This window comes from Aspergillus campestris (assembly GCF_002847485.1).
Source record: "Aspergillus campestris IBT 28561 chromosome Unknown P168scaffold_5, whole genome shotgun sequence".
NCBI classification, from domain to species: domain Eukaryota; kingdom Fungi; phylum Ascomycota; class Eurotiomycetes; order Eurotiales; family Aspergillaceae; genus Aspergillus; species Aspergillus campestris.
This window is the reverse complement of record NW_020194340.1, coordinates 1,062,382-1,087,285: the sequence shown is the minus strand read 5'-3', so window position 1 is coordinate 1,087,285 and position 24,904 is coordinate 1,062,382. Positions and strand designations below refer to the sequence as shown.

Genomic DNA, 24,904 nt, shown 5'->3' with positions numbered 1-24,904 from the left:
ATGTGACTGTATAACTCGGCGATATTAAAATAACTCAATATACTGAATGCAACTCATCTGCGGAGTAGATGAATAATTCTTTGACAAGGTTCATGAAGTTGAAGTTATTCGCAGCGGACTGGGTGGCAGTCATGTTGATGCCTGAGGTTGCGATATTTGAATGCGCTGACTCATCTCGCTTATCGGATCTCAATCCCTATCGCTTCGTATCATTTCCGATCGGGAATCGCTTCGTTCTGTATAACCGTCATGTCCCACTATGCGCGTGTCTATCTCCTGTGAAGCTTGCCGGTATGCTTGTCTGAATACGTGGCCCACTGAACGAGATGAACTAATTTTACAGACAATCCAAAGTGAAATGTATCCACAACGGTATGAATGGTGTAAATCAAGTCCCTCAGGAATCGAGTGTTGATGGGAAGCACAGGACAGGCCCCTTGCCATCGATGCAACCGCCTCAATCGCAGTCATTGCGAGCTCACCGACCCCAGGTCTGCCTCATTGACCCCCAGAAAGTCGGTCAAGCGGGGTAGAGCAGTGCAGGCATCCCCCTCGCTAAGCCAAGGCCGTCCACAGACCGTCGCCACACAGTCTACTGGCAATCAGAATGTCTGCCACTACTGCGAGTCGCCAAACCCGATAGCGACTTTGCCAGCGGCCACAATAATCCACGCCTGTGACACCTACCGCCGAAAGTTCCCGGTGGTCAACTTCCTCCACTATCCGTCGCTCATTGCGGAGGTTTCTGCTGATTCATCGGCCGTGGACCCCGTCTTTGTATCGTCCTTATTGTCACTATGTGCACGCTTCATTCCCGGGCTGGCCTCGGAAGAGGTATACGCCGACTATGCACGCAAGCAGCTAGCTCGACGGGCCTTTGAAGCACCGTCATTGTCCATGGCACAATCGCTGGTGATGATTTCGCTCTACGAGTGGGGATCTGGCCGTCCCTACAAAGCGTGGATGTATAGCGGGATGGCCACGTATATGATCCAGTCCTTGCTGAAGACAGCAGACGACAGCATGGAGCATAATCCGGATGAGTTTTACGCATCGCAGGCTCAGCAGACGCAGTATGAACAATTAGTGCGCACGTACTGGGCTCAGTTTGCCCAGGATTGCGAGCTTTCCTCCGGGGCTCGACAACACTTCGCACTCTCCTTCGACGTGATCAAGGTTCCCCTTCCTATAAGCGACAGGGACTTCAATTTCAGCCTCCACAGCCCGACGCGTTGGATGCCAAAAGACCTCAACCGGCAGTCTCTGACGGCTCCACTTACCATTGACCACGGACTAACTATAGTGACGCGGGGTTTCGATATTTTCGTGAGAATCCTGCGGTACGCCAACGAAAGCCGGCGAGGGCGGGAGTCCGAGTCCCCTCCCCACCGCGCATTCCGATCCCTCCTTGCAGAGTTGGATGAATGGCGGGCGTTACAAGACGTGACGGTTCGATTTCCCGACACGCACGCTTTGGCACACGTAGCACTGGGATATGGGGAATTGTTTGCATACATTAATCTGGTCTATTTTATGAGGTAAGCTCATATCACCAACCCCGATGTGTCTTCGCTAATTGTGCAGTGTACTGTTCCTCTACCGCGATCGCGTCCTGGCAGGCATCGCCTGGGGCACATTTGAAGGCGACGACGCATTCAACAAGCTTTTCACCGCATCTCAAAGCATCGGGGGTATTCTGTCCGAGCTGGAATCCTCGGAAACTCCCGTGATCACCCCATATGCTGGGTTCAGCGTGTTTGTGGCGGCCCACATCAACATGTACGGCACGGTTTCGCCCCACCCGTACCCCGGTGGGCGTGAGAGAGCGGAGGCGGAAAAGAAAGCGAACTTTGCATACTTGGAGCGCGTGTGCAAGTTTTGGCCTGGGGTTGGAAGGAGCTGGGTATGTTTCACCCCACCGTTGGAAGATCCTTACTGACGTCCCCAGTGGCGCACCGTGCAAGACGCGAACCGATTTTATGAGAATGCCCGCAATCACCCCGGGCATGTCATGGCCGTCGCTCGGCCGGGGCATCTAGCTCTCGCGGGGACGCTGGATGAATATGGTGATATCCGATCTGCACGGCGGCATGAGCTCCCTACGATGCGACGCCGAAGAGGAGAGACAATCTTGGACGAGAGCGATATGGGAAGACATAGTACCGGCCAGGTGCCTGATGTCCGGCCAATGGCGGAGCTACACGAGTGGGAAGCCGAGTTACTGCAGTGGCCGTTCATCGATGAGACATGGACCTCTGGATTTGACACGGGGGTGGAAGCGGCATGGCCCAATCTTGGCTAACCTACAGACCCTATTAAAAACATCCAGCGACATAGAATCATTTTGAATTCTTCATTAATTAAATAACTGTATGTATGCCGATCCCAAACGCCCGCTCCGATATATGCAAAACTTCAAATCGTCCATTGCCGTACAAATGCATTAAACTTGTCCACCTCCATAGGATCCGTCGCCCACGATGTCACAACGCGCACGACGGACCGGCCGTCATCCAACGAATCCCACACATAAAACTGGAATCTCTCCTGCAGGTCCTGGATGAGCTCTTCCGGCAACAGGACAAAAACCTGATTCGTCTCGACCCGGTCATCCGGATACAAAGCGTACCCCAACTCAACGAAATTATCCGCCAAACGCGCCGCCATGTCATTCGCATGGCGGGCCAGCTGGAAATACAGCCCGTCTCGGAACAGCTCCGCAAACTGACACCCCATGACACGGCTCTTGGCCAGCAAAGCCCCGTGCTGTTTGACGTGGAAGACGAAGTCGTCCGCGTAGGGGAGGGTCTTTTTCACGACAACCGCCTCGCCCAGGAGGGCGCCCATCTTGGTGCCTCCGATCCAGAAGATATCCGTTAACTCGGCGATATCCGCCAGTGTGGGCCTCTCATCCTCGGGATGGGCGGAGGACGCCACGGCGACGCCAATGCGCGCGCCATCCATCATCAGCAGCAGGCCCAGCTGCTTGCACACGGCAGACAGAGCGCGCAGCTCGCTCTTCGAGTAGACAGTGCCCAGCTCGGTAGCGTTGGAGATGTACACCAGCCTTGGCTTGGCCGCATGGGGGAAGAATTGATTCCGCTGGACGGTGCGCACCAACTGCCCGGGAACCATCTTGCCGCGTACTGTCCCCGGAACGATAATCGTCTTATGGCCCGCCGCGACCTCAATCGCGCCGGCCTCTTTGCCGACGATGTGTCCGGTCTCCGGGGTAAGGACCGCTTCGTAGGGCCGCAGGCAGGCCGCGATGCAGATGAGGTTGGCGGCTGTGCCGCTCGGCACGAAGTGGATGTCTACCTGGGAGTCATTGAGGTTTATTTGTTCGCGGAGGAGGCGGCGAGCGTCGGAGGAGAGAGTGTCTTGCCCGTAGGACGATTGTTGGGTTGTGGAGGAGGTGAGGAGGGCGGAGAGGAGGGCGGGATGGGCAGCTTCGGAGTAGTCGTCCAGGAAGCTGTATGGGATGTGTTGCTGTACCGCGGCGGGCATTATGTGTGTTTAATATGTTCCTTTGTTTTTCTATTTTTTTTTCTGACTCGAAGAAGTTTCTGTGGATTGGGGAGGCAAACTGTCTATAAGTACTTTGAGCTACTCGAGTAAGGTATTCCCGCGGGAATGATTTGATCGGGAATAACACCATGCAGGTTCCCTAAAACTTGTTTTGTCGAGTACAACTTACCTATCTCTGCGCTACGATACAAAGCTTGCAATTGCGACTGTGTAACTTACATGCTCCATTCCTGACCGCCGTTACATAGATGACACCCGTCAGCTGAGCATTGCTGCAATCCATACCCACATATACACATCCGACCAGATTCCGATCCTGACAGTCCGTTGGGGTACGAGTTTTCATTCCCGTCGGGAATAGAGCAGACCCACCACAGCAGCTGGTTGACTCTTGTTCGATGCCCGTCCATGGTTCTAGAACTTGATTTTAAGCATTCGAGTCATGTCCAATTGGACAATTCGTTCCAGTGCGGTCGGCCATTGTCCAATCGGTACGCAGCACGAAGGCTCCAGCGGATATGGCGGCCTTTGGTCGCTGACTATCTGGACGTAGTGTGGTTCAATCGGCTTTTATAGATCTTTATATCCCGATCACTATAAATATCTGCCGTGCTAAGTTATCTTATTGACTGGCTGCTGAACTAGCATCGGTCGGTCTGGTTTTCATTGTCTTTACTGTTGACTTGTCCTACCGGAAGATAGGATTAGTGGGAGTGAGCATCGTGATAATTATAGACTTGGTCACAGGTGTTTAAACATGTACAGTCACCTGACTGTGCTTGGCCGGTTATTCAACCCCTGTCTCTGTCTTGTTCTTGTTCATCATGATCTTATGATAGTGAGAATATCATTATTTTATTCCCTTTTCGTCGTATAATCAACCTCTCTAATAATGACTGTGACATGACATGGAATATAGTCGCAGGTAGATCTAGTTCCAGTTGAAATCCTGCTGAGATCCTGCTGAGATCATACTCAACTTCAATACCCCCTAGATACGGTCAGGCGCCTGTCGGATGTCGCTCCTGCAGATATTCGGACGTACTCGCAATATTCTGCGATCCTATGATAGGGTATACATTTCCCCAGGCTATCTCCATTCCCGAAAGCCGGGATCGTCACTGTCTACTCTTTCCCGCCGGGAAGCAGACAAATGCAGCAAGGATACAGAGAGATCCAAGGGGTCTGGCCCATCGGGAATAAATCCTAAAAGATTCCAGTACATGCCGATAGAGTACGTCGAAGATCTCGACAGATATTGTCCCGGGGGATACCATCCTTTACAAGTCGGAGACACTTTAGATAACGGCCAGTACAAACTGGTCGATAAGCTCGGATACGGAGGATACTCCACCACATGGTTAGCCCGTGATCTAAAAAAAAAAGACAGATATGTAGCCGTCAAGGTTATTACCGCTGATGCTAGTGCTTCCACGTCAGAGGCTAGTCTTATACATGCTCTTGGAAAAGCGCCATCTAAACCAGGAAAAGAGATCATTCCTTCCGTCCTCGACCAATTCTGGGCTATCAGTCCCAATGGCAAGCATAGGTGTATCGTTACTCCCCCTGCACGCATGAGCTTGTTTGATGCCAAGGAGGCTTCCACTTTCCGTCTATTCCAGCCGAAGGTCGCGCAGTCAATCATTGCTCAGCTCATTCGTGGGGTGGCATTTCTCCATAGCGAAGGCGTTGTGCATGGCGGTATGTGGTGTTTGCCAAAAGATACGACTGAAATGAATATCTGACATCGTCCTTCCAAGACCTCCACCTGGGCAACATCTTAGTCTCATTCACTGAGTCAGTTGATCAGTATTCTACATCAGAACTATACAAGAGATATGGGGAACCCGAGCCCGAGGCCGTTGTTCGTCTCGACAACAAGTCACTATCAAAACACGTCCCCTCACACGCACTCGCACCCGGCTGGTTCGGCATTTGCAGCGATAATCTCCCTCAGGGAGAGGCAAAGATCATACTCAGCGACTTTGGCGAATCATACAACCCCCCCACAACCGTTCGATCCTTCTCGAATACTCTTCCCTGGATCCAACCACCTGAAGCCCGCTTCTCAGACGAGCCCCTCTCTTTTGCGTCAGAAGTTTGGACCCTCGCCTGCACCGTCTGGGAGATCTTTGGTCAACGACCTTTTTGTGACACATTTTGTTTCACGGCGGATAGCGTCACTGCGGAGCAAGTCCAAGCTCTTGGGACTTTGCCCGGGGAGTGGTGGGAGAAGTGGACTAGACGATCGGAGTGGTTCAACGAGGAGGGTGAGTTAGACGTGAAGTATGGCGCGTGTAGAACCGTCGATATGAGGTTTGACTACTGTGTGCAGGAGCCTCGGGCAGAGGCGGGCATGGAGATGGTGACTGAGGAAGAGAGGAAGGCGTTTATGGATATGATACGGTCGATGCTGGTCTTTCGGCCGAGGGATAGGGCGACGATTCAGCAGGTTTTGAATTCAGAGTGGATGCGAGGCTGGGGACAACCCGCCTTGAGAGGCGGACTGGATAGAAGAGATATCAAAGCATCTCTGGAGAAGTAGGATGATGCTCCATCCCGAACCGCGTTGTGGAATAAACTTACAGATTTACATCATTTTCTCGAAAAACTCTTCCGTAGAACACCTTGATTGCAAGCATTCAAACACCTAGTATCTGACCCTGCAGACCATAATAACTCCATATGTTCAACCCAAGGAGAGGAACCAGAGTCAAACCACCATATATACTCCCCCTCCCCACAGAAGAATAACCCTTGATAAACACCAAAAAAAAAAAGAAGAAAAAAATAAAAAATAAAATTACCCAACCCCATCAATCCAAATCAACCATCGCACGCCTAGACCTAATATCCCCCTTCAGGAGCGCCAGCAACTTATCTTCACTAGGTTTTGACGCCCCCCTCGGAATTTTAAACCCATACCAGATCCCAGCGGGGATGCTCTCCTGGGTAGCATACCTGACGGCCATCCCATCATTGACAACCAGCGACACAGCCTCGAGCAGCTCCGACTCACCGCAGACGGTGCCAATATATGGGCAGAAGAACCAGTGCTCCTTGCCTTCCACGCCGGGTTGGGTGGCTTTCAGGGAGTTCCAGTCGTAGATGATGGCTCTGCTGTCGTTGATGGCGACTTCCTGCGCCTGGTTCTTCCAGTGAAAGAACTCGGGGGCGGGGTTGGCATTGACTCTTTTGGTGGAGTGTCTCATTTTGACGGGTTGAATTGGATAACTGGAATCAGCTTGGGTGGTAGTTCGGGATTGGGAGGATATGGTTACTTAGGTTTGTAGTTGTTTTGGGAGTTGATGATGATGCTATGAATGACTCCGGGTGGGAGTCGATTATTTATATTGTGGCAATTGCAGAGTATAGCGGAGAATGAAGTTGTTACTTTGTTGATATATCTTCTGTAGCGCCCTATTGTATAGCTCTTCTTGACAATGCAGTAACATGGGTTGTCCTTGTCTGGAATAGAATGGTTATTGTGTTTCCCACAGAGTAATGGAGGGTGTTACACACGGATCTGTGCATAGTTAGGACGAAACAAAGAGGCCGGACTTGGATGCTTTTATTTAGCATGTGGCACGAATGAAAATAAAGCCAGCAATGCATAAGTTCTTTTCTTTCGTAGATAGTAAAAATGGGAATAAAGAAAGCAATGCCCCGTTGATCGCTCGCAGACATTGCTTCTAAAGAAAGAGTCAACCTTAGGGCTCGCTGGTCACGGGACCTATAATGAGAAGCATATATTGTCCATTGTCAGACAGTGAATAAAGTATGCTATGTAAAATTGGTGTAGACGGAATCTCGCCATTCAACAAACTGTCAACTTGTATATTTTCAACAGACATGAAAGGTCAGCAAAAACAATGAGAAATGGAAGGACATGCTTAGCATATAATGGAGCTTTACATCGACTAATAACATCCATTACGTGAGACTTCTATATTTATCCCTGCATATCAAATTGCTATGAACAAAGAATAGGGCAGATAATGCAATAATTACAATGGCTGTCCGCCACTGGAGTAATGATGCCATAGAGCCTGGATCTTCGTTGTCTTTTTTGCATATTTGAATGCCACCTACAAACTACAAACGACAAAGCAGACATGTAAAAACAATCCAATTCTATAGGGCCGAATAAAGAAAGAATCATAGTATAAAAGCTCGCTAAGTCAGAACCCAAGGCCCCCTTGTAGCGATAACATCAACAACAACTCCACTCCTTCCTCACATACAACGTCCGCTTTTGAACATCAAGCCGCATGACCGCAAGTCTATTCTACTCAGTAAGAAACACCAACTAACCATTATCAACATAACCTCACATCATACAAATTATGATAGAGCAGCTACCACGGCCAGACATCTTGTCGTCTACACCTACAAGAAGTACAGCCCAAGCAACTGCATCTCACCCACGAGCGCCCCAGTCATCGGGAAAAAGTACCACGAGCCCAATGTACTGTTAGCTTTGAGGAGGCTCTACCCGCCGATGTAGGCATTTTTAGAATTGATTGCGGTGACTCGGTCAGCGCTTGTCCAGTGATTGATGTTTCGTTGTCGTCTGGTTTGGTCTCGGGCTTCGTGGAACTGGGGGATTGTGTATTGTCTAGTTTCAGGTTGCAGATGGAGGCGTCGGACTTTCTCATTGCCTTGATTGACATTTTGATGGGTTGGTTTTAAACTTGTTTGGTAAATGAGCTTAGGGGTTTGGTCTGGAGTCGTGGTTGTCATGAGAGAGATGGGGTGATTGCTGTTGTCAAGGGGAGCTGGGGGAGCTGATATTTATACACTGGATGGTGGATAGCAGGAGAGGCTTTTCGGTTCTTGCATGTAGGGCTCTTTCAAGCAGCTGTATTGATGCTATTATCATGGAATAAGACAAGGTGGTGTAGAAAGTGGAATATACTACTGAAGAAACAAAGGTTGGGCCATAAAGCACCTTTGTTGCTAGGTAATAACAAGATATACTACTATATACAAACCCAATCCGAAGAACAGGCAAAACTTTCAAAGCCCGTTCATGTAGACCAATCTTTCTAGACCAGATCAGGTTTTAGGGCAAGCCATCCCGTGATATTATACAGCGATATTAATGTTTCTTCAAAGCACCCTTGTCACCATCCCCTGCTAGTCCATTTACTAGCTTGTCGGCACTGCAACCCTAGGTGGGGATCGGCCAAGAGTATCAAAAGAACAAACACAAGAAAGCTCCACGCAATACGCCGAGAACCGACATGACCGGTCAGTGTCAACATGATCATCTCGAGTTGGCCACCCCACTCCTTTGCGGTGGGGATCTGCCCGGCCCCCAACCCCTCAGCTGCGCATAGCCTGTATGTGGCCCCCTTACGCTATTTAAAACGGCATATTCCTGAAAATTATCCTCTAGTCTCACTGACCTTACAAACCAATTATCAACTATCCAACAGCCAGCCTGAGCACACACAAAGACTAGAAAAATAAAATGGGAAGCGCATCCCCACCCCCGCACGCCCTAGTGTTCGGCGCCAGTGGCATCAACGGCTGGGCATTCGTCAACGCTTTACTGAGCGACTATCCCTCCGCAGATGCGTTCCAACACGTAACTGCCTTTACAAACCGCCCCCTGAGCGCAAAAGACGCGCAGTGGCCTGCCTCATCGAAGCTACAGCTCGTGTCGGGGCTGGACCTCGTCGGAAACGACGAAGCAGGAGTACAGGACGAGCTACAGAAACGAGTCCCCCACATCGAAGGCGTAACTGCCATCTACTTCTGCGCGTATGTCTTTGACAGTGACAACGCGAGAGAGATCGACATCAACGTGGGCATGTTGAAGAAGGTTGTCCTTGCGGTGGAGAAGCTCAGTGTGAATTTGAAGGTCGTGGCTCTGCCGACTGGTGTTAAGGTCTGTTAATGCTGATTCCTGCAATGCGTTGAGCACAATCGCCGTCCCCGTCTCTAGTAACAAAGCTAATGATTTGTTTCGGTAAACCAGGAATACGGAGTCCACCTTCTGGAGAACTTCCCCTTCGCAGACAACCTCCCGCTGAAAGAAACCCACCCTCCGCTCTCCGAGCCGTACCGCAGCGAGCTCTTCTACACTTACCAGCTCGACTTCCTCCGCACCGCGTCAGCCAACAAGCCCTGGACGCACGTCGACGTGCGCCCCGACATCATCATCGGCTTTGTGCCGAACAACTCCCTTCACAATCTTGCGCAGTGGATCGTCTTGTACCTCGCCTTATTCCGGTACATCCACGGTCCAGGCACAGAGGCCATCTTCCCAGGGACCGCCAAAAGCTGGAAGGCGTTGAGCAACGACTCCAGCCAGGATATTATCGCGCGATTCTGCATCCACCTGTCGTTGCACACGGAGGAGCCCGGCATCGCGGGAGGCAGCTTCAATGTTTCTGACAACGCGGTGCCGTCGAGCTGGGAGGAGAAGTGGCCTGTGGTCTGCGAGTATTTTGGCCTCAAGGGGGTCGCCCCGGTGGAGGGCGGACCGGAGGCCGCTGCTTTTTTAGAAGAACATCAGGATGACTGGGCCAAGATGGAGAAGGATTATGGGCTGCGGACGGGCCATCACCATGGGAAAGGTGATGATAAGAGCCTGCCGTTTGTACCGTTCTTCCTGCTCAGTCAGTTTGATTTTGATAGACAGGTTGATCTGACAAGGATGCATGCTGCTTGGGGTCCCGCTAAAGAGGAGCGAGATATCAAGGCGACGTGGTATACGACGTTTGAGAGGTATCGCGCGGCTGGGATTATTCCTTCTTTCTAGATAGGTAGTTCTTGCGAATATTGTTATGAGTTCGGAGACGCCTTGGGGTCATCAGCGGAGGTTTTTTTCCAATTCCGTTACTCCAGGCTTAACCAGGTAGAAAAGCTTGGTAAACCCAGCACGAGAGCACAGATTAAGCAATTCTTCGCATATGTAGGAAGCGCTCTTAGAGAAACCGATATAGAAATTCCAGGTTCTGCAGATTCGACGGTTCCTGAGACGGTGCAGTCCCCAGGACGTCGGTATAGTCATCGGTGAAGTTAAACAGCCCACCAAACCACTCGCTGGGGGCGCTCAGGTCAGCCTGGGCAGCAGAAGCAGCTTGTAGAGAGACATCCAGGGTCGCATCAGTGGAATGGCTTGTAGTTATATCGTCTGAGTAATGCGGTGTATGCGTCTCTGGTGTCTCATTGCTGACGCTGTGCCGAGCTTCTGTCGCGGGGTGTGTGTGGTCCGGTAGTCGAAGATTACGCGCAGTGCAATCATCTAAACACCGGAAGAACAAATCCAAGACCCAGTTTTCCAGATCCCAGGATTTTTGCAGCTCTTGGAGACCAAGAAGGCAGAGGCGCGCGCGGTGTTCTGCGAGTTTTCGTGTTGTGCCGGATGCGCGTCGGCAGTGGATTGTGTGGATACAGAGGGTGGAAAAGGCGTGGGTGATTCTATCTTGTTAGATGTGGTAGGCTGTGAGGTTCATGTAACGTACAGATGTGTCGGGCCGTGCTGCACCAGATTGTGCGACAGCATATCCTCAATGATGCGGGTGCTCCTCGTGGCGGCGTCCAGCGCGGCCTGTCCTGGCTGTTCCAGCCCCTCGTTGGGTGGATACAGAAAAGAGGACCGATACAGCAAAATATACAGGTTACTGGTAAATTAGCATAGTGATACAGACAATGAGATAAGTTACATACTTGTAAGTCATGTGGAGGAGACCTGCAAGGAAGGTGTCCTTAGGGGTTGTGCCACGGTCTAGCTTCAACTCCTCAGGGATTTGAGCTTCCCACTCGCATAATTGCTGACATAGAGCGGCACGAGAGGAAGTTACCCTCGTTGAGTGCACTGGCAGATACTGGGAGGACACGATATTGTGCACTATATCGTCAGTAAGAGTAACGGTGCAGGAGAAGAGCGGCATACGGATTCGGGCAAGTTTGGCCATCTCGACCGGATATGGAACCTCAGTGGCACACTGAGTGCCGAATATATGCTGCTCCCCAGAAACCTCATCATCCAACACATCGTCGGGCTGCAACATGGCCACTGCGCAGTCCTCATCACGAATGCGAGGGGGAAGCCCAAGGGCAGCTGCACTCTGCTGGTCCCGAATCTACTCTGGTGAGAAAAAATCCCGCACGGGTCACTGTGGTATACTCACATATAAAGCCCACCAAATCCGCTTCCACAGCTTCGCTTCACGCGGCGAATGGAACGAAAATTTAGACCTAGACTTCGTCAGCGGCGTCATTTCGCTTTACCCGTCAAACTCACATCATGTGCATGCCACGTTTCTGTGCCAAGCTGATGGCAACTCCCAGCCAGGACCACGTATCGCGCTCTTCCGATGGCCCACCGCGCCAGAAACTGAGCATAAAAATCGACTGCAGTTTAACGGTCTTGTTTGTCTCCCAGTCGGCGTCATAGAGGGCCTTGGCTCGGCTATAAAAGAGAAATTTGGCATGGTAGCGGATCGCAAAGTCCGTACGAGCGAACTCATCATCCGTACACAAACTGACACCAATGAAGAGCATAGACTGGAGCAAAAGCGGCGAGATGGTTCCCTGGGAATACAACTGCTGAACCGCAGCACGATCAAGGATGGGAAAGCAAGGGTGGAACCAATCGAAGTATGCTTTCAGCAGTGTCTCGCGCGTCTCAAGCGGTGGGTAGGAAAAGGCTCCGGCTGAGGACAGCTGGATCTCCATTTGAGCCTTGTGCGCACGCATCACGTCGTCGCGCGCGCTGGTTGAATCCAGACGCTCGGGGATGGCATAGTGTAGGCGGGTCTTGAGTGCCGATCCCTTGTCGGGGGAAGAGCGACGCCCTTCGTCGATCACACACGTCAATGGACTGGACTCGCCCAGGAATACGGTCGGCTGGGCCGAAGAGGCCGACTCGGGGGTGATCCAGGGGCTTCGGGGCGCCATTGGGATGCGCTGGGGGAGCGGACCCTCCCCGCGGGCCAACTGGGTCGCATCCGCCAACGGGGTGTCGGGCTCAGATCTTGGAGTGATCGGTGGAGGCGGCTTTTTGCGGGGATACCTAGAAACGGGTTAAACTCTATTGTAGGAGATCGTGAAGATGTAGAGGTAAAGACACGCACTTTCCTCGCTTCGACACTCCCAGCTCGCAGGGCACGTTCTGCGAGATACAGTTGTGGCAAGGCCGTTGAGACAGCACATTGCATTTGATGCGACGGCGATTACAGTGGAGACATGCCTGACGCGCACGGGAGCGTGTCCGATGTGGACTATCGGCCATGTTGTATTATACGTGTATAGTAGTATTGTCTAGAGTGATGAGAACAGGAATGTTGATTGAAGAAAGCGAGTGGAAATGATTGACGTTCCAGATAGCCGAGCCGAGTCGGCTATTTGCGTCCTGGATAGGTCTTGGCAACTAGGCATATAGGCGAGATGGGTTTACAGTGTATTCTATGTTCAACAACAGCGCTGTTGGATTTGATTACAGTTTACTGCTATTGAAAAACTAGAGAACGTTTCAGTATAAGTAATGCTGGCGCCATATTTGACAAATCTATAATCTAAATGTAATCGTGGTCTAGTAAACATACCTTCATCCACTCTGTTACAGTCACATCAATCCGAGCGCTGATTAAGAAATGAATAAACAAATGAACTCTGAGTTGGATAGTAAATAATACGAAAAAAGGGACCAAGAAAATATGCAGTATACAATTAAACCTACTAAGTACCAACTGATAGGAAGTCTGGACTAACGTTCGTAGATATAAGATAAAGTGGCCAGGGCCACGAATAATATATTCTACCAAGAATAAACCGCATATCTCTAGAACACAAATGTGAAACAAACCAGTATATACACCCAAGAAGTCTAGATATCCTCATCAATCCCCAACTCTTCTAAAATCGCTCTATTATGCGCCCCCACATCCGGCACGGCCTCCATCTGCGCATCACCCTCATCCATCCCCGGCGGCAACAAAGCCGGCACCCTCCCCTTAGGCGTATCAACCTCCGTCCACCGACCTCGTGCCCTAAGCTGAGGATGGTCCCAAACCCCCTGCATATCATTAACGCTAGCATTCGCAATAGACGCCTTATCCAGACGCTCAATGACCTGCTCCGCCGACAGCGACGAAAACGCCTCAACGATAACCTCCCTCAGCGCCTCACGGTTCTTCGACCTCCGCGAATTATCGCCAAAACGCTCATCAGCCACCAGCTCCGGCCTTACCAGCACGCGCTCACAGAATGCCGCCCACTCCCGCTCGTTCTGAATCCCCAACATAACAGTCTTGCCGTCGCCCGTCGCAAACGGGCCGTAGGGGTAGATCGCCGCGTGGGACGCGCCAGCAGGAACGGGCCCTCCCGCGCCGCCGTAGGCATAATACATGGGAAAAGACATCCACTCGACCATGCTCTCCAACATGGAGATGTCGATATTGCGGCCAGAGCGGGTGGGGTCCGACGCGCGCTGGAGCAGCGCCGCTAGAATGTTGGAATAGGCGTAGCTGCCGGCGGAGATGTCCGCGATGGAGATGCCTACCTTGGCGGGCTCAGTGCCCGTTCCGGTCACAGAGAGCATGCCGGCTTCGCTTTGGATGAGCAGGTCGTAGGCTTTCTTGTCGCGGTAGGGCCCGTCGGGCCCGTAGCCGGAGATGTTGCAGACGATGAGGGAGGGGTGCTGCGCTTTAAGGGTAGCATGGGAGAGGCCCAGGCGGGCGGCGGCGCCGGGGGCGAGGTTCTGCACGAGGACGTCGGTCTTTTGCAGGAGGCGGGTGAGGACGGCGTGGTGGCGCGGGTTTTTGAGGTCTAGGGCAAGACTCTCTTTGGAGCGGTTGGTCCAGACGAAGTGCGAGGCGAGCCCGTTGACGCGTGTGTCGTAATTGCGCGCAAAGTCGCCGACTTTCGGGCGCTCAATTTTGATGACGCGCGCGCCGAGGTCGGCGAGCTGGCGCGTGCAGAAGGGTGCTGCGATGGCTTGTTCCAGGCTGACGACTGTGATGCCTGCGAGGGGTTTGGGTTGGGAGTTGCTGGAGGCATAGCGCGCCTGGGGGAGTCGAATGAGTCTGAGAGGTCTGGGTGGCATTTTCAGTGATAGGATATTGTAATTGAGGCGTGATTGTTGTTGAGGAGAGATCTATATATGACCTCGGCAGGCATGAGGGGAATCGGGGTGGATCCGGCTATATGTTGATAAAGTGTGGGGTAAAGGCAAAAAGCCGACAGCGGTTACGTGCCGGTCACTTGGGACTCCTCCGCATTTAAATTCGCCTTCCCCGACTTATCTATCCTCATCAACCTTTCCGGAGCCATTGTCTTGATTAACAGCAATAATGAACTGCCTACGTGCTTCAAGATCACTATGCAGCCGGTTGGGAGGTTCTAACCCCCGGGTCGCGACCTCCCTCGCCCGGAGACACCTCCCGCGAACCTTCTCCACAACCGCGCAGCGTCCGCTAATGGACCTGACCGGGTTCTCCGAAGAGCAGTTGACAGTCCGCGACGCCATATCAGGCATTTGTTCCCGCTTCCCCAACACCTACTGGCAAGAGCGCGACCAGAATGAGCTCGATCCGAAGGAATTCCACGCCGCGCTGGCCAAAGATGGCTGGTTGGGCATTGCCCTGCCGGAGGAGCTAGGCGGGGCCGGCCTTGGTACGCCTCCGCACTCTACTCACGCTCTCAATGAAAAGCGCAAACAGAGCGGCTAATACGAAACAGGCATCTCGGAAGCAACAATGATGATGCAGACAATCACACAGTCCGGCGCCGGCATGCAAGGCGCGCAGTCCATCCACGCCAACGTCTACGCGACGCAGCCGCTCGCGCGCTTCGGCTCCAAGGCCCAAGTAGAGGAGACCATCCCCAACATCATTAACGGCACGTGGCGGACGTGTTTTGGCGTCACGGAGCCGAACACTGGTCTCGAGACGCTGAAGCTGAAAACGTTGGCGAGCAAGACCCCCGACGGGTACTCCATCACGGGGCAGAAGATCTGGATCACGTGCGCGCAGGTCGCGTCGCGGATGATCCTGCTGGCGCGGACGACGCCACTGGAAGAAGTGCAGAAGCCGACGCAGGGGCTGTCGATGTTCTGCATTCCCCTCGAGCGCGCGGAGAACAACGGGCTCGATATGCGGAAGATTAAGAAGATGGGAGGGCGCGGTGTTGACGCTAACGAAGTTTTCTTCGAGAACTATCCCGTCGCGGCGGATACGCTCATCGGCAATGAGAACGACGGCTTCCGAATTATCCTGCACGGCATGAACGCCGAGCGGTGTCTGCTTGCTGGTGAGGCGCTCGGTCTTGGCTATGCTGCTCTGGAGCGCGCCGCCCAGTACGCCAACGATCGGGTCGTCTTTGGTCGCTCGATAGGCCAGAACCAGGGCATTGCGCATCCGCTGGCGGATGCCTATATGAAGCTCGAGGCGGCCAAGCTGGCGACTTACCATGCGGCGCGTCTGTACGATGCGTCCCAGACGGACGAGTCGATCCCGTTCCAGTCGATCGGTGTGGCTGCGAACAGTGCCAAGTACCTTGCGGCCGAGGCGGCGTTTACGGCGTGCGAGCGGGCGGTCCTGACGCACGGCGGGATGGGATATGCCATGGAGTACGATGTGGAACGGTACCTGCGGGAGTGTCTGGTGCCGCGGATTGCGCCCGTGAGTCGGGAGATGATTTTGAATTTCATCAGCGAGAAGGTGTTGCAGCTGCCGCGGAGTTATTAAGGGGAATATATATATACGTTTAGAATACAGTACGTTGTATAATATTAAGGTATTGGTTGTGATAACATTTAGATGTACATATACCCGTCAAGCCAATCTATACCCATTTTCCAATGACTTCCTCTATGTCTATACACGAGTCGTTCCCTTCAACACCCCCTGCATGCGCGTCGAAAGCGCCAAAAACCCAGCCCCCACCAAACAAGCAACTCCCGCAAAAATCTGCAACCCGGAAAAGTTTGTATCCCCCTGATGACGAAGGATAGCACCCATAAGGGGCATGCCAGTCAGCGAGCTCACCGATATAATCAGCTGGAACGTTCCAAACCGTTGGCCCAGCGTAGCGAGGTCGCCCATTTTAGCAGCGCAAGGCATGACGAGGGACACGACGCCGCCACTGAAGAAGCCGTATGCGATAGCAAAGATGATGATGCCGGCGTGAGAGGGGTGGAAATTGAAGGGGAGCCAGAGAACGAGCATTGAGGCGCCGGTGCCGATTGAGCAGGTGGTGAGCATGTTGAAGTGGCCGAGCTTGTCGGATAAGTGGGGAGGGAGGATGCGGCCGGGGATGGAGGCGGCGCTATCGTTATGTTAGTATTGAACAGAGAGAGAGGTAGGGGAGGGAGGTAGATGGAGATGAAGAAACGCACTTGAGAATGGAGATGAGATACGAGGCGAGGCCCGTTGAGAAGCCCTTCTCCATGGCCATGCTGGTGAGATAGTCGAAGGGAGCCCAGAGTCCCCACCTGTTGAACCAGATCCGTTAGTACCATCCTTAGAAGGCAAAAGACAGTAGCATACATCACACAAAAGCATCCAAACGTATACGACGCAAACGACGTCTCCTTCAGCAGACGCATATCCATCCACTTCGCATCCCCATCCCACTTCTTCACCGGCAGACGCCGTCGCACCAGCAGACACGCAATAGCCAGCAGAATACCCACTAAGAGCGCAGCATACCGCACAGCCGTGAAGAACCCGACCTGGCTCATCACTTTATGCAAGAAGATCGGGAAGACGACACCTCCGAGACTGCTCCCGCTGGTCGCAATACCAGCCGCGAGACCACGCCGTCGCACAAACCACTGTCCAACGCAAACCATTGCGGAGGTGAAAATGGCTCCGGCGCCGAGACCAAAGCAGAGACCCTGCGCCAGGAATATCTGGTAGTATTCGTGCGCTATGCTGGTCATGCAGAGGCCCAGGACGGCTAGAAGACAGCCCGGGTAGAGCACTGGGGCGGGGCCGTACGTGTCGATAACGCGACCGTAGAGGGGCCCTGGAGCCCACATGAGGGCGACCTGGATGGCGAAGATCCATGAGATGGATGAAGGGGAATAGTCGCGTAGTAGGGTTTCCTCGTAGGTGGCTTGGAAGATGCCGATGCTGGGTTGGTTAGCATACTAGGCTATAGAAATATAGAATGAGAGGCTTACGCATTCAAAAACCCGAACGAGCTGAACAGACAGAGAAAAGAGCCCACCAGACACAGCCAGCCTTGTCTACCCTCTTCTGGCGGCAGTTGACTCTCCCCAGGGCCAGGTGATACTTCTTTGGACGACGTGGACGACATACTCGTCAGACATGTAAATCTACCGCGACGATCCACGAGACCTTTTCCTTCGAGCTGACCGTCCAATCCATGCTACTTATAGTGCGGAATCAAGAAATTCGGTGAGGTTTGCTTTTCGTGAAAAAGCAATAAAGATCCGCGGGCGCTGAGGCTGTAGCCACCCGTGTGACAGATTGGGACGGCTCCTGCAGCAGTGGCGTCGTCACTATTGAACGGCTGAGTATATTTGTCATAGTTCGAGGTGAGAATGCATAGACGGATCTTCGGAATTGATCGTCCTCGCAAATCGGAGCGAACCCAGACTAGCCCATCGTCCACGGCGATGGGATAGATCGGCGGCGCAACAATGTCTATACGAGAGAGAATCGGATTGATAGCCATGGGAATTATGATAAAACAACGGTAAACAGAGCCAGTAAACACGCCACACCAACGCCAGCCTGCAGACTACACCTCCGCGTCGCCCAATGGAATACAAAGAGTTTCTTTCGAGAACGATCGCAACACCTCGATAACGGCGACATGCCCGTGGGAAATCCCGCAGTTCACCCCCATAACGCGCATCTCCGGCCAGATGCCCTCGGGACCGACCGTGCCCGGTACACGGTCCTGCTCTTCCAACTCCACCAGGGCCCGAGTGACGCGCGTCGCACTCGTGGCTTCCCAGAAGCCCTCCCGATGCGGTGCGAGCGACAAGATGTCGAGTGCACGGTATCGCAAGGTGCGATGGCGACAGCGCACGGCGATGAAGAACAGCGGGTAGATGACGCCGAGACCCAACGCAAACATCGAGGACCGCTCGGCCTCAAGTGTATCGCGCAGCGACAGCGCCGCCCGGGCCTGATCGAGTGCCTCCTCAAACTCGGGTAGCAGATCGTCGTAGCTCATCTCCCCGCGTACGGGGTTGCGCACCAGCGCGATCTTGAAAATAATGTAGAGGAACCGGAGGACGAGCGCCATCCGCTGCTGCTCCGCGTCCAGGGTCGGTGGTAGCGCGACCATCAGGGCCTCGAATGCTTGGTACCACCGCTCGAGGACCTGCTGCACCCCCATGATCAGATTGCCTAGATCCCCGGGGCCGGGCTGATCGTCGTTGGTTTCTGTTATATCGGGCAGCGTGGGCAGACCGTCGTTCAGGTCGACGCGGTGTATGGGAAAGCTCTTCGCGTTGGTCTCTTGCATGATCCGGTTGAGGGCGGTGCTCTTCAGCAGCGCAAAGGTTCCCTTGGCCTCCTGGATGGTGTGGAAAGCGTCCGGGATATGGATATCTGAGATGCGACCGTAGACCCAGCCGATGCTGGGGTTATTGGGTTTCCACTCGAAGAAGGATATGATCTGGATCTCTAGCAGGGCGAAGTGCTCAACCAGCGCCCGTGTGTAGTAGGGGAGTTGCCGCTGGCGACGTAACGTCTCCGGCTCGGGGCTGTCATTGCTGCAGAGCTGGAGAATCTTCATCCCGGACTCGTAATGCATCTGGGCCGACTGGAATTCCTGCCGCACGACCTCGAAGCAGGTGAGGAGTAGGCACGTCGTCAGGCAGACGTCGGCCTCGTCCGGCATAAGTTTCCCGCGTCCCAGCTGGTGTCGAAGGCCCGACATCGACTGGCCGTAATACTGCAGCGCATAGAACGCCCCGCCCGGATGCCGACGAGCGGCACCCTCGATGTGCAGGGCCCCTAGGGCGATGGCCGCCCGGCGAACCACGGCATCCTCGTGGGTCATCTGCAACACCAAACTCTGCCAGAAGTACGAGGTGAACCATCCGCTGAGTTCATGCACGGTTTGTCCGCGGAAGAAGTCGAAGCAGATGCACTCCCGTCGGGTGTTGAACAGACGCAGCTGCAGGGTCGCGGGGACCTGCAAGTGCGCGACCTTGCGCGCGCGCGATGTGTTGGGCTCATCCCATCGACAGACCCATCCGGTGCGACGACAGCGCTGGCAGCTCGGTTTGGCTTCGTCGCATTTGACGCGCCGTTTTCTGTTTGCTTGGTCAGTTGCCATGAGCCTTAGACGCCTGTCGGTGGTGGTGAGTACTCACTTGCACGTCCAGCAGCCGTTCCTCGATTTATGGTGTTTCTTGCGCTTGCGGACCAGAGATTGTGACTCCATTCTGTGCTCCATAGCTCGGCACGCTCTTTGTCGACTTGCAAAACATGATTGAAGGATACCCGCATTGTGCACCGTGGAGGAGCTCCATCTTGTAGGGTCCGTTTCAGAGACATGGGGGAGACACTCGGGCATCCATCCAGCGGAAAACCCCGAACAAAGAAAGTTAAACCACCCAGACGGGTTCTCTGAATTGCACTGGTGTCTGGACCCCCCTTTTTTCTTTGGGTTCGAGTGAGGGCATGACGCGCCGTGGCTGCGCCCGAGTAGATCTATCGTCACGCTAAAGTCTGGCCCCCTGCCCTTTCTTTGTCCTCCATCAGCGGAGTCAGCGACTAAAACGACCATCCAATGCTTCCACCTGGCCGTCGACCCTCACTTTCCGATTGGCCATGATCGCTATGTTTTGACCAGTGCGACCCTGGTTTGGCCGGGGATGTAGATATCCGTGCGTGTCGGTTGATTGGCCGTTTCCTCGTGCCACTCCGACGGCCTTTGAGTTTCCCAAAGTGGAAGAGTTGATATAGTAATTTGAAGTCCGACCGGGGTGAGATCTGAGCACAGGGTCTTTTTGCATGTCAGCGCTTCACCCAAGGAAGCGACTCGATCGATTTGGAAAGGTGGTGATCGACTCTGGAAGGAGACGGGCTGTGGACGGGGAAGCGGATCGCTGCAGTGTGGACGTTGTCAGAAGCAAACATCGGCCTAAAGGTAGTGATTATTCAGATTAGCAATATAATGAAATTGAAGAATAGAAGATGATTACATCCATGATCCTAGTAGCCTGCAGACCCCATACAACATCAGGCCTTGGTGGAACGTCAGCCGCTCGTGGACTCCCGTGTCGAGATGAGCACGCACATCGTCTGTCTGACCTGTCCAAAGTCTAACGGTAGTATTTGTACTAGTGTCAATATGTTCCTGAAATTTCCTGAAAAATTACTGTTAGTCTCAGCGTCGAGCCATCTGACTGGAACCCTCACACATTCGTCCCCACCGTGGTTTGAGAGGCAACACGAAGTCGTCCCTGGCCACAACGTGTGGCCACGAGGGCCACCACGATACAGGAGATATGTCCGTTGCGCCGAGCACGGAATAGCAGTAGACTTATTGCACATATTCATTAATCTTCATCTCGGAGTGTGTCGTGAGGATGTCGGAAACAGATGTGCCGACATCTGCGACATAGACGGAGATTGAGTGTCAGACTTCCGACGTCTGACATACATCGACCAGTGATATACCCTGCCTCATGTAGCAGTGGCAGTCATAATTCTCAGTGAAGTACGTAGAAGCCTCTGCATAAATGCGCTCGAGTCAAGCTTCCGCCTGATAGCCACGTTTTCTCCACGTTGTCGTGTCTGAGATAGACGTTGACAGTGATGTCGCTTATGCACCGTGCCGATGGTCAACGGTCGAGCTTCTCCAGACGACACAGGCAGCAGCAATATAAATGACTCTTCTCTGCGCTACCCTAGGATGAAGCCAGTGTGATGATATCCCGTCGGGTACTTCGAAAATATACCGCCATGCGTATCCCGAATCTAGCCCTAACCGCTCTCCTAGTCCTGCAGGTTCAGACCACGGAGTTACTCGTCAACACGACCAGTGGACCCATCCAAGGATTCTACAACACTACGTCACGAACTGTTCGCGCATTCCTCGGTATCCCATACGCAGAGCCCCCCGTTGGCGGGCGACGCTTTGCCCTCCCAGTCGCCAAATCGCCTGTGCAGAAACCCTTCGTCGCCGACGTACTCCCGCCAATATGCCCCGGCGTGTACAGTCCCTCGAATGAGTCAATCATCAGCGTGCTGCCATATCTCCAGGGAAGCTCGAGTAGCATGTCGGAAGACTGTCTGCGCGTAAATGTCTGGGCCTCTGCGGCAGCGCACCCTAGTCGCAACGGAAAAGCTGCGGTGATGGTGTTCATCCACGGGGGTGTGTTCTACCAGGGCAGCCCCTCATCACCATTCATGGACGGGAGTTACATTGTACGCGACAATGAGGATGTTATTGTCGTCAGTATCCAGTGGGTCTCTTGTACCCCAGAACAGCCAACTGGTATTGAACAGGGACAGGTATCGTCTGACGATCTTCGGATACCCGGGTGCTCCGGGCATCCCTCCAGCCCAGCAGAATGTGGGATTGCGCGACCAGGTTCGTCGCTGTATCCAATTCCATTACAATCTTGATTAACCGCCGGCCAGCGCATGGCCATTGAATGGGTACACCAGAACATTGCGCAATTTGGCGGCGATCCGGATCGCATCTTGCTCTTTGGCCAGTCAGCTGGGGCTGTCTCGACAGACATGTATCTCTACGCAGTGCGTATCTCTCATATTCTCCAATTTCAGTATGCACCAACATCAACACCTAGTCTAACAGTTCCAGCACCACGACGACCCTCTCGTCCACGGCGCTATCCTCCAATCAGGCGTTGCAGGCATGTGGAACAACGACATTCTCCATGCCCAAGCCAATTGGACCGAGGTATCCACGGCGCTGGGGTGCGGATCCGGACAGGATACGCTGAAATGCATGCGCGAGCAGCCAATTGACCAGATTATCGATGCGGTGAGGGCATCTGGCAATACATTCTACCCTGTCCAAGACAATATCACCGTCTTTCCAGACTACTCTGTACTATCGCGGCAGGGGAAGATCACTCCCGTGGTGAGCTGTTTCCAGGCATTACCTTGCCTAGTACTACTCGGCCTGGTCATAATAAGCTAACAAAAGCCTGTATACCAGCCGACATTAATCGGCATCGTCGACCGTGAACTCGCCATTGTTTACAATCTCAGCTCCAAGGCGATCAATGAGTCCGCCATGTACGCGCGCTCGCAAACCGAATTCAACTGTCCCACGCACGAGACGGCCCAGTATATTTCCCCATCCATAACTTCTTTATAATTGTACCACAGCTGACTGTCTCTAGACTACGCTTGCAGAGCAACATCCCCACCTACCGCTATGTCTACCACGGAAACTACACCAACATCAGCCCCGTCCCATGGCTAGGCGCCTACCATGGCAGTGAGTGTTATACCCACCTTGTATTTCTAGACTAACCCACCAACAAGGCGATCTACCCGCTGTATTTGGATCGTACAATATGAGCGGGACCGGAATTGCGTCCACCCCGCGCGAGATCGCCGATAGTCGATACATTCAAGGTGAGCATGCCATGCCCAGGTGTCTCTACATAGTGATTAACAAAAGCAGATGCTTGGGTGGCGTTTGCGAAAGATCCCCACAACGGCCTGGCTCGTTTGGGGTGGCCTCAATATGATCCTACTAGTAAGTCTGAAGGACCGAAAAAACGATAAGCGACAGGGGGTCTGACTAGGATAGAAAACACACTGGTAGATCTGGCTACTGGTAGTGCGCAAGTGGCGACGTTTTCATCTCCTGATACGTGGGATCGCCGTTGCGATGGCTCTCGGTTTATTCCTGCGGTCAGATCTAATATACGGCGTTCTCGGGTTAGATATTTACCCTAGCTTATGTAGTGGATGGCTTGGTATGTGCTGGCTACTATTCCAAGGTGCTATGCCAATGGATGTTGAAGGTATACACCGAAGTCACTTTAAGAAATTGGAAGTCAATAGATTTCCAGTGTTACAAGCAGAATTGACCAACCACTTGAGACATTGGCGTAGTATACATGATAGAGACTACAGTCTTGGTAGGGCTATACCACCAAGGCCTTTTTGACCAAATAGGTTTATCACTACCATCAGAATTCTACCAGCAATCAATAACGGAACTGAGGACTCACACAACTATTATAATATTCTCTTTCTTATAAATAGACGGTGGCAGGATGGCCTCAGTACACTAGCAACCCCTTCTCTCCTCCCCCTCCAGCTATCTCAAACAATAGAGATCCAGCCGCGGTGACCAGACACCTAATTAATCTTATCCATTCGGCCAACATGGTTGAAAGCAATGAACCCCGGTGCAGGCACACGGTACCCGTCATAGAAGGGACCGACGACTTTGACGCCGCCCTCCAGGAGCCTGCAGCGCCCCGTAGCAATTTCATAATCACCACTGGAACACACCTTGACCTGGTCGCACTTGTCCAGGCAGTCATGGTTAGAGGTAGCGGAGACGACTGAAATCTCGCTGCCCCTTTCGCTCTCTGTTCTGCGTTAATTATACCATTTGGGGCTATAACATTGCGGGTGTCTTGACGTACTCTGATCGCACCACACTCTCCAAAGTTCGTCGCCAGCGGCACGGAAAACACCGCTCTGGTCGGGGCCTGGTAATAAGCAATTAGCTGGTGATTGCCTCCGGGTCAGCTTTTAACTTGTAACTCACAAACAATGTCCTGGTACGCCATCTGGCTGCCCAGCTTGGCCTGGCATTCCTGCTCCGACTGCAGGCAGGAATTCAGGGCGTTCTGTAGCCAGTTCTGGCCGTGAACGGAGCCAGCAAGCACGAAGGCGGAAACGGCAGTGGTAAACTTCATGTTAGATAGATGTTTCTTTGGAGGTCTTCAATTCTTGAGCGGCGGTATGGAAGGTGGATGACAAGAAGAAATTAGTGGGAAAGCAGAGGTATTTAAATCTCATCTGAGGATGGCTAACAAGGGTTCAGATCCCTGATTGCAGGGCACATTCCGATAATTGAAAGCTTTACATATTTCCAAGATCAAGATGTTCTGTTTCCGGAGACTTTCTCCTTCTTGTATGCGCCTTTACATTGGGAATTATTCGATCAGGTACCCAGCTGAGCAGTCTTGCATGGGTACAGCTCAATGAGTACCGTTCAGCTCTTCAATATTTGTCAGATCAATATTCCAGCTCCAAGAGCAAACACACACCATCCCCCCTCAATCAGTCCATGTACATTTAGCAAATTCCACGCGTAATATAACAGCCGCTACATCAAAATGCCGACCTACACTTTGGGAGGGCTTGACCTGGCTGATATCCTCAACAATATATTGGTTGTAAGTCAGCCTGGCACCGTCGAC

The 24,904-nt window shown here is 52.8% G+C and overlaps 11 protein-coding genes across 11 annotated transcripts; 5 read left to right on the top strand and 6 right to left on the bottom strand.

Annotated features, from left to right (window-relative positions):
* The first annotated feature begins 143 nt into the window (after window positions 1-143).
* P168DRAFT_267803 (transcription factor domain-containing protein) lies at window positions 144-2,354 on the top strand. Its single transcript, XM_024835058.1, has 5 exons — window positions 144-291; window positions 344-372; window positions 428-1,538; window positions 1,585-1,903; window positions 1,949-2,354. Exons 1-5 carry the CDS (start codon window positions 260-262, stop codon window positions 2,300-2,302), a joined length of 1,845 nt encoding a protein of 614 aa, XP_024693564.1. The 5' UTR covers window positions 144-259; the 3' UTR covers window positions 2,303-2,354.
* On the bottom strand, window positions 2,355-3,540 carry P168DRAFT_289810 (threonine aldolase family protein). The gene has a single exon (XM_024837081.1). It carries the CDS (start codon window positions 3,505-3,507, stop codon window positions 2,416-2,418), a length of 1,092 nt encoding a protein of 363 aa, XP_024693563.1. The 5' UTR covers window positions 3,508-3,540; the 3' UTR covers window positions 2,355-2,415.
* Window positions 3,541-4,285: 745 nt separating this feature from the next.
* Window positions 4,286-6,097, top strand: P168DRAFT_310444 (kinase-like protein; the record flags this gene model as incomplete). The annotated part of the gene is made up of 3 exons (XM_024839397.1): window positions 4,286-4,366; window positions 4,560-5,229; window positions 5,289-6,097. The coding sequence occupies 3 exons, from the start codon at window positions 4,286-4,288 to the stop codon at window positions 6,071-6,073; spliced, it is 1,536 nt and encodes a 511-aa protein (XP_024693562.1). The 3' UTR covers window positions 6,074-6,097.
* A 2,907-nt stretch (window positions 6,098-9,004) lies between these two features.
* Window positions 9,005-10,291, top strand: P168DRAFT_251949 (SDR family oxidoreductase; the record flags this gene model as incomplete). Its single annotated transcript, XM_024834291.1, has 2 exons — window positions 9,005-9,424; window positions 9,515-10,291. Coding segments are annotated over 2 exons (1,197 nt in total), but the record flags the coding sequence as incomplete, so codon positions are not given.
* Window positions 10,292-10,466: 175 nt separating this feature from the next.
* On the bottom strand, window positions 10,467-12,778 carry P168DRAFT_318006 (Zn(II)2Cys6 transcription factor; the record flags this gene model as incomplete). The annotated part of the gene is made up of 7 exons (XM_024840166.1): window positions 10,467-10,962; window positions 11,007-11,165; window positions 11,212-11,392; window positions 11,438-11,627; window positions 11,676-11,742; window positions 11,789-12,559; window positions 12,621-12,778. The coding sequence occupies 7 exons, from the start codon at window positions 12,776-12,778 to the stop codon at window positions 10,467-10,469; spliced, it is 2,022 nt and encodes a 673-aa protein (XP_024693560.1).
* Window positions 12,779-13,372: 594 nt separating this feature from the next.
* On the bottom strand, window positions 13,373-14,590 carry P168DRAFT_281317 (CaiB/BaiF CoA transferase family protein; the record flags this gene model as incomplete). The annotated part of the gene is made up of 1 exon (XM_024835925.1): window positions 13,373-14,590. One exon carries the CDS (start codon window positions 14,588-14,590, stop codon window positions 13,373-13,375), a length of 1,218 nt encoding a protein of 405 aa, XP_024693559.1.
* Window positions 14,591-14,927: 337 nt separating this feature from the next.
* P168DRAFT_251945 (acyl-CoA dehydrogenase family protein) lies at window positions 14,928-16,232 on the top strand (the record flags this gene model as incomplete). The annotated part of the gene is made up of 2 exons (XM_024834290.1): window positions 14,928-15,159; window positions 15,226-16,232. The coding sequence occupies exons 1-2, from the start codon at window positions 14,964-14,966 to the stop codon at window positions 16,230-16,232; spliced, it is 1,203 nt and encodes a 400-aa protein (XP_024693558.1). The 5' UTR covers window positions 14,928-14,963.
* Window positions 16,233-16,361: 129 nt separating this feature from the next.
* P168DRAFT_318003 (MCT family MFS transporter) lies at window positions 16,362-17,808 on the bottom strand (the record flags this gene model as incomplete). The annotated part of the gene is made up of 4 exons (XM_024840165.1): window positions 16,362-16,812; window positions 16,883-16,978; window positions 17,034-17,621; window positions 17,672-17,808. The coding sequence occupies 4 exons, from the start codon at window positions 17,806-17,808 to the stop codon at window positions 16,362-16,364; spliced, it is 1,272 nt and encodes a 423-aa protein (XP_024693557.1).
* A 447-nt stretch (window positions 17,809-18,255) lies between these two features.
* Window positions 18,256-19,917, bottom strand: P168DRAFT_318002 (uncharacterized protein; the record flags this gene model as incomplete). Its single annotated transcript, XM_024840164.1, has 2 exons — window positions 18,256-19,786; window positions 19,847-19,917. 2 exons carry the CDS (start codon window positions 19,915-19,917, stop codon window positions 18,256-18,258), a joined length of 1,602 nt encoding a protein of 533 aa, XP_024693556.1.
* A 1,526-nt stretch (window positions 19,918-21,443) lies between these two features.
* Window positions 21,444-23,246, top strand: P168DRAFT_318001 (carboxylesterase family protein; the record flags this gene model as incomplete). Its single annotated transcript, XM_024840163.1, has 8 exons — window positions 21,444-21,946; window positions 21,996-22,074; window positions 22,125-22,241; window positions 22,309-22,590; window positions 22,669-22,799; window positions 22,856-22,953; window positions 23,001-23,093; window positions 23,143-23,246. 8 exons carry the CDS (start codon window positions 21,444-21,446, stop codon window positions 23,244-23,246), a joined length of 1,407 nt encoding a protein of 468 aa, XP_024693555.1.
* A 582-nt stretch (window positions 23,247-23,828) lies between these two features.
* P168DRAFT_281312 (uncharacterized protein) lies at window positions 23,829-24,397 on the bottom strand (the record flags this gene model as incomplete). Its single annotated transcript, XM_024835924.1, has 3 exons — window positions 23,829-24,064; window positions 24,122-24,187; window positions 24,247-24,397. The coding sequence occupies 3 exons, from the start codon at window positions 24,395-24,397 to the stop codon at window positions 23,829-23,831; spliced, it is 453 nt and encodes a 150-aa protein (XP_024693554.1).
* Between the last annotated feature and the right edge of the window lie 507 nt (window positions 24,398-24,904).

What these genes read in the sequence shown, in the direction of transcription:
- P168DRAFT_267803 (XM_024835058.1), top strand. Translation starts at nt 260, where the DNA reads ATGCGCGTGTCTATCTCCTGTGAAGCTTGCCG. An exon ending in ATCTCCTGTGAAGCTTGCCG is followed by an intron (nt 292 to 343) that starts GTATGCTTGTCT and finishes CTAATTTTACAG; the next exon opens with ACAATCCAAAGTGAAATGTA. An exon ending in AATCTGGTCTATTTTATGAG is followed by an intron (nt 1,539 to 1,584) that starts GTAAGCTCATAT and finishes CTAATTGTGCAG; the next exon opens with TGTACTGTTCCTCTACCGCG.
- P168DRAFT_289810 (XM_024837081.1), bottom strand. Translation starts at nt 3,507, where the DNA reads ATGCCCGCCGCGGTACAGCAACACATCCCATACAGCTTCCTGGACGAC.